The 7,400-nt window shown below is 40.7% G+C and overlaps 1 protein-coding gene across 1 annotated transcript in view; it reads right to left on the bottom strand.

The window, feature by feature from the left end:
• The window catches only part of col25a1 (collagen type XXV alpha 1 chain), a gene marked incomplete at its 3' end in the record, with an annotated part of 104,429 nt that overhangs the window by 95,839 nt on the left and 1,190 nt on the right, over positions 1 to 7,400 (bottom strand). The window contains 1 exon segment of the mRNA XM_014004395.1: positions 3,277 to 3,284. Within this exon segment, the coding sequence (XP_013859849.1) occupies positions 3,277 to 3,284 (8 nt within the window).

Here is a 7,400-nt window from a genome sequence, read left to right as displayed (position 1 = left end):
ACTTTAAACTTTCTAAATTTCAATGAAAACAAAACTGAAACTATTATCTTTGGACCCAGTGGTAATTGCAGTGCTTCTCCTAAGGTTATGGGTGCCTTGGAACCATCTGTTAAGTCACATGTCAAAAACTTGGGTGTGATCTTTGACTCAAACTTCAACTTTGAGAAACAGATTAATTCTGTAGTAAAAAGATCATTTTTTAAACTGAGACTTTTATCTTAAATCAAATCGTTTTTATCTTTCAAAGACCTTGAATGTGTGATCTACGCTTTTATTACATCTCAGCTGGACTACTGCAACTCTCTGTATGTTGGTGTTAGCCAGGCTGGCCGCTCACGCCTGCAGCTGGTTCAGAATGCTGCAGCACGCCTTTTAACACGGACCAAGAAGCGTGATCATATCACCCCGGTGCTGGCTTCCCTTCACTGGCTCCCTGTTTTTTTTAAATTGATTTTAAACTTTTATTGATGACCTATAAGGCTCTGAATGGACTGGCTCCTGAATACCTGTCTGACCTCCTGCAGCCCTATGTGCCCTCCAGATCTCTTAGATMCAGYGWTCACTTGCTTTTGGCTGTCCCGTGGTCCAGACTGGTCCACAGAGGTGACCGAGCCTTTKCAGTTGTGGCTCCTAAATTGTGGAAYCAGYYGCCCCTTCATGTCAGACGGGCCTAAACTCTTGGAGTTTTTAAATCTCTTCTTAAAACACACCTGTTTTCAAATGCWTTTAATGTAGTMTGAGAGTTGTTTTCCCTWTTTATTTGGTCTGTTTTTATAGTTTTATCATTWTTTSTGTTCTGTCAGTAATGCTTTGTTTTTAGTTGCAATATGTGAAGCASTTTGGCCAACRGCAGTTGTTTTTAAATGTGCTATATAAATAAAGTTGACTTGACTTGACTTTATTTCTCCTTCAGTATTTGAGCTTCACAGTGTTTTGGATAAGTTTACCAGTCTCCTCCTGGGGTTTACTTCCAAACCTGATATTTATGATGGATCAATAGTGGTTTTATAACTGCATCACAGCCCTTTGACTCGTAATCGAATCRAATCATGAGGTGCCTAAAGAKTCCCATTCCTAGCAAGACCACCTGCACTTACTTATGTCCCAGAACCTTATGAGCGAGTGTCTGAAAARGCTCAGAGGATTAACTTACACTTTTACAGCTCAGCCGGCACACGCTATTATACCTATCCAGCCTCACTTGCCTGTGGGCTATAAAGTAAGAAAAAAAAATATGGGGAAAAGTCACACACATGCATGCAGACACGCAGCGCCCRTTTGACGTGGCCATAAAACAAACTGTCACAACTCTGCTGTTTATGTGTATGTATGTGTTTCTCTTCATCTTTGGGGAGGCTGAAGTTTTCCATCTGTTCTGAGCAGTGCGTCTGTGATCACCAGGCAGCGTAATGAGGTGAGATAATCTCTGCAGGTCCTGGGAGCTGGCAGAGAAGAATGATGGAAGTAGAAATAAGAGCAAACAGCAGTCTGCACACATCAGGTATGAAGTTCTCCATTAGTGGAACGCGGCRGTAAAGGGATTAGTTTGGTGATATATTTTGACTACTGGTATTACTGCGAGGAAACCRGTCATGACGAGCCATTAAAATAATCGTAAATGATAGTAAAATGGGATTTTAACATATTTCTCCCATTTTGGCCATTTTGAATGGTCGTTCATTTGGAGATGTACATGAAATGAATGCTTTCTGAGAGTTTCACTAAAATCTTTCATGGGTTTTATTGAATATGTTCCTAAAAGACAGATAAGCTGCTAAGGGCTCGCCTGTTATAATAGTGGGGGAAATTTCTGAAGAAGTTTTACCCAAAAAGTCTAATGAGTCTCTAGCCTATAAAATGCATTAAACTACAATTTAAACTACAACCCATTGTCTTCTGTAGGACATTTCAGGGCCGTGGTCTGTTCACAACAGAGTCTGATGTGAACAACCAGAAGCAAAAATTCGTATTTGAGCATTAAGACCTGCAGTGGGAACATAGCCAAAGTGGTAAATAAATTCAAGTAGGGGTATCTCATAGGGGGAGCTTCTTGGGTGTGTGGGCAGTTTGGAAAAACTGTGATTGGCAGAATTTTTCGGTGTGGGAGGGGTTTGGCAAACTCTCAATGGGCGGGGTGTGGAATACAGGCGGAGGTATTGGGTGTGGGTGGACTTTGGCAAAATCGTGATTGGTCGGATTGACTCGTGGGAGAAGTTAATGTAATGGTAATACAATTATTGTGAACATTAAAATATAAATTAATGACTAGCATCTTCCTGTCTCAAGTTATGACTAAAATTAACTTTCATATTCAAATCTAGTGATCTATTTCCAGGCGCTTTAGGGATGTTTTGACTGAGTTTTGTGGGGTTAGCACCTTCCTATCTCAAGTTATGTCTAATATTAATATTCAAAATTAGCTGTCTTTTTATAGGTGCGTTCTGGCTGCTTCGAACTGGTCAAATTGTTACATGTTTCTCCAGCTGCCTGGCGTTCATCCAACCGAATTATTATAGCTTCTTTAAACTCCACCCAAAATAGTCAATCTGACCAATCACACCTTTAATAAACTCCTCCCACAAAAGTCAAACAGACCAATCAAGTCATTTACAAAATCCGCCCACACACCAAGAACCTCCCACTTAGTGACTGCAGAGACCCCCTTCTCAATAATTTGGCTACCAGCTTCACTCAAAACCCACCATGTTCAGTTTCCTCTTACTGTTCGGCTTCAAGCAAGCTGGATGAAGTCAAGTAAAGCACAGGCTGCAAGAGTTTCAACAAAGCTGTCAGCCAAAGACATAAAACCTTATTTAATCACCTTTTTTTTGTTGGAGTTCTTAAGCACAAATAATCACCTCCACATAAACCGGCGGACATTCGAGCACTGCTGGATTTGTGTGCCCGAGGTTCAGAACTCAGCCAAACACACAAAAAGAGGTAAGGAGAGAGCGAACTGAGGTGCTCAGTACATTTTTATAGTTCTCACAAATTTGCCGGTGTCTACCCCCCACCCCCCACTGCCAGAATGCTCTGGCCCTAAAAGTTCCAGAATGCAGCAGAATATGAAGGAGTGATGAGGATCTCAGATGTTTCTGCAGATTAATACAACAAAATGACAAGACGTAGCTCAAAACTTTAGTGCTTGTTCGATAGCTCTGACAGTTCAATGCTGGATCTCTGCTTCTTGTAAGGTTTGTCCTTACAAATGGTTTTAGTCAGGGTTTTTACCTTCACAGGCTGTCCCAAAGGAAGAAATGAATCAGGAATACTTACAGGAGGTCCTGAAAGAAGCAAAAAAGAAATAAAAATACAGTTAGTGTGTTCCCCAATTACCAAAAAGAAATCCTTTGTAACATATAGAATACAAAAACCTTTTATCCGTTTTTAGTGCAGTGGGAAACGACGGCCATCAGGCCTGGCAATTGCATTTAAAACTGGCTCTGATTTTATTATACACTGGTTTTGGGCGTTTGTTAAAAAACGCTCAAACRATTTTGTGAGGTGACATGATTTCTCCAATTAATTCGGCTCAAAAGGACTCTGCTGGCTCAATTTAGTTCTCACCAGAACCCAGCAAATATCARGTCTTCAGCAGTTTTTATTGTTTTTTAAGTAAGAAACTACTGTAACTGTGAGAAAATAGATTTTTTTTCTCCTAAAAGTTCATGGCTCATATTTTTATCCCTAGCAAACTGTTCCTACAGTCGAGGCATATAAGGACGAGAATGTCATGTAACATGTTGAAATATGTCACTAATACGTATTWACTATTTAGCTCACTTTCTAAAAAAGTAATAACCTCATTTAAAACTTTCCATTTTATTGTTCTTTAGCTCACAGTTCTTGCATTTTGCTCATTTTTACATAATGTTAAATTTAAATGTTAAATTTTACTACTAAATGTTAAATTCTAAACCTAAAGTAAACGTTATAAGTAAACAAGTTATGTGGCTAAATGTTGAAATTTACATTTAAAGGAGACCAATTATGCATCCTCGAAATTTTTATGGTATGTCTGTGGGCTATCCAGACCATGTTCATTCAATTTAATGCACAAAATAATTCTCAGATAATAAAACTTCCCATTTTCTAGTTCTGCCTGCTCTGACTTCCGTTCAGAAGAGCTGTTTATGTTAATGAGCTCTGTTGGTAACGCCCTCCAAAAATCTGTTGACATTAACTCCGCCCTCCAAAGCCGGCGTTTACCTTAGCATGGCTAATAATAGCAGAAGCTCCGTTGTACAACCATATGAGACCCAGAGGCAGAGTCGATCACAGCTTCTTTTGTCCTCTCCCTCCTCTGCTCTGCGCTCACTCTGCATGCTGTTACCAGAGCAGGGAGCAGCAGMGGTCAAAATACCTCAGAAACTCTAACAAATAGGCTTTAATAAGCTAAACAGTAGAGGTACATGAGAAAACGTGTTCACAACGAACGAAAAAAAAAATTAAATAGCACCCGTGCTGGTCTCAAACCCTGGTCTCCCACTCTCTGGTCCAACACTCTACCCATTGCCCTGTTGGAGGCTTGTTGTGAAATGAGCTACACATTACACAACAACACGGTGACGGCTTTTTATACTGAAGAGGTGGAGCCTCACCCGGGTGTTGCTAGGTAAGGGGCTGAATGCAGGTTCCGGTGGGTTGTCGTACGGCTTGTGACATCACAAAATGACGGAAGTATAAAACTTGTCGTTAATATACATTAAAAATACTTTTACTTACAGTAAATATGCCCCTGGGTGCATTTATTGGCCCTAGGACTGTTTTTTTAAGAAGTACATACCCAAAGTTGAGTTAAAAAAATCTTTAAAAAGTGAATTTTGCATAATAGGTCCCTTTTAAGCATTTCAGAGTGGAACAAAGTCTTTACCATTGCCATGGCTTGTTATGATGTCGTTATGTGGCAAAAGCAACCGCTAACACTGCTAGCACTGCTAACACTGCTAACGCTGCTAGCCCTACTAATGCTGCTAACTCTGCTAACACTGCTAACACTTCCCTACAAGATATCAAGCTTGCAATTGCGGCTAGTGTCTGAGCCATCTTCGGTAGCATTAGCAGCGTTAGCCGTGTTAGCAGCATTAGYATTGTTAGCAGCGTTAGTGGTTGGTTGCTTTTGTAACAGGATGATGACATCCCACCAAGAGCCGAACACCAAAAGCAAAGTCTGCATTCATTTTCAAAACACTTGAATACAAAATTTAAACATTTAGTCACAACACTTAAGAAAAAGTGAGCTAAATAACAAAAAAATATTAGTGGAAATTTATAAACTAGGATTTAGCACTCAAAGTGGGCTAAATAATGAAAATGTGTGACATTTTTTAACAGTGTACTCCACACTTGGTATCCCAGTGTCATGCTATAAGATGATACAAAGTTTTTTCAAGTGCTGCAGCAGGTTGCCAAAGATTAAACATGAAGAAAAGTTTGTTTTGTAAAACCGTGACCTTCCATCATCACTGTCAGGTTAAAATGCTCGAGCTGCTCCGTTTGAACATCAAATCCTTCCTCTGTGAGCACAGACACCCAAGTAACAAATCACCATTATTCACAYGAGGGAAAATCCTTCAGGAAACCCTCGACACTTTCCAGAATTGACCAAGCGCTTAAATATTTTGGCACCGTGGTGTTTCCTTCTGCGAGTAAAAACAACCTCCTCGTCCTGAACGGTCATTCCGCACTTTTCCTTTCCACGTGTCCCTGTAATCCTAATGAAGCATTTCATTCATTTTTTTAAATGCATCAGTCAACATCGCTGTGTCTCGTTCCTATTTTTCTTTCGGTCACTTCCCGCCACTAATGAATAAAAGCTTCCTCCTGCCTTTTACAGACAGTCAGACGGTAAGTTGTGGTCCAAGTGAATCATGGAATAGATGCCACCTCTCAGCATTCAAAACATTTTGACATCAGATGTTCTGGTTTAAAAGGTGGGCTCTACAAAAGATTAAACATGTCTTCTGTCAACATCCTTCACTCTAAAAAAGCTCAATTGGGCTGTTGTACAGAACAGAGGCCGGACAATTCAGGTATTTCCTGTTTTCTTCTCTCAACAGACCACAGAGCCTCTCCAGGCCGGACATCATGAGTGGGTACGACCATTTGCTTGTTTCCAATTGCTTTGTCAAGAGGACGTTTTCTACATGCTCCACATTTGTTCAGAGAACAAAGAAAGCAAAGTGTCTCTACACAGTGGTAACATTTGAAATTTGCTGGCATGATGGGTGTTTACTTGAGTTAAGCTCAACGTAAGCAAAGCCTCACGATGTTCTCACAGTTGTTTCATTTACCAGTTTTCGTACACCGGATCACAGGGGAGCAGCGAGCCTCGAGCTGGCCTCATAAAAGGTTCGTAAAATAATTTGAAAGGATCAAAACGAGGGATGTAATAAAGTTTTTATACTCTGCAAACAAACCTCAACTGGTTGAGTTTCATTCCTTTGATTGTTAAGCAACCGTGTCGCTGGTTTGGTGGGTGAATCCAGCGGTGTTTATTTTCCTTCACAGGGTTTGATTCTCAGACTACCCTCCTCCCTTTTGCTCCGTCTGTCTAATTCTTACAAAAGCAACACTTTGGTTCCAAACTCTACTCCGTGTGCAGAAACCAACACACTCCAGAGCCCATTATCACGTCCACCATCAGGTCAACGGAGAGCGGTGGCAGCTTCCTGCCAGCTGCGAGATTTCGCTGCACATTTAATTTGCGGCGACACGTTTTTGGCTTTGGAGGTGTCGGCTGCAGAACTTGTTGACTTGGCTCAGGAGAGGTTTGTGTTTCGGGGTGAAAAGCCCTGGCATTGYTGGAAGGCATATCTTGTCTTAATTTAAGGGTGTTTTATCACCTGATCGTCTAATAGACTCGGTTCAATTGGGGATCTGTTACATTCTTAGCTGGTGAATTCACTTTCAAACTGCAATATCAAATCAACCAAACCCTTTGAGCAATGTATGGTGGAACTGCACCAAGAACCACTGAAGGAAATGGCACGAAAACCTCTGAACAAGACACTGAGCGCAACTTAATTCTTCAAGAAATGTAAAAAAAAAACAAACTGGTGTCAGATTAGCAGCTGTAGGATTTCTATTTTGTCTTTGGCAAAGGACCATGATCCATTTCTTACACATTTGTTTTGGTTAAATTTACCCAGAATACCCTGCACAGTAGTCTACTTCCTGCTTGCATTCGAGAGTTCACGTCAACTGAGCCAAGACCTAGGTTATTAGGGGGACCAGAGTTCRTTTTTTGGTCCACATCGGAGTTGTATAATGCATTCAAACCTCCTCAAACAAACCAAACTTTTGAGGCAAACACTTCCCTCAACTTTCCCAGATTGAGATTATTGTGACCTTTGATCCAGAAGACAAACGTACTGAAGGAAATTTATTCTGTTTATTAC

This window comes from Austrofundulus limnaeus, unplaced genomic scaffold, assembly GCF_001266775.1.
Source record: "Austrofundulus limnaeus strain Quisiro unplaced genomic scaffold, Austrofundulus_limnaeus-1.0 Scaffold23, whole genome shotgun sequence".
Lineage (NCBI taxonomy): Eukaryota > Metazoa > Chordata > Actinopteri > Cyprinodontiformes > Rivulidae > Austrofundulus > Austrofundulus limnaeus.
Note: the sequence above shows the minus strand (reverse complement) of the source record. Positions and strands in the feature narration are given on the sequence as shown.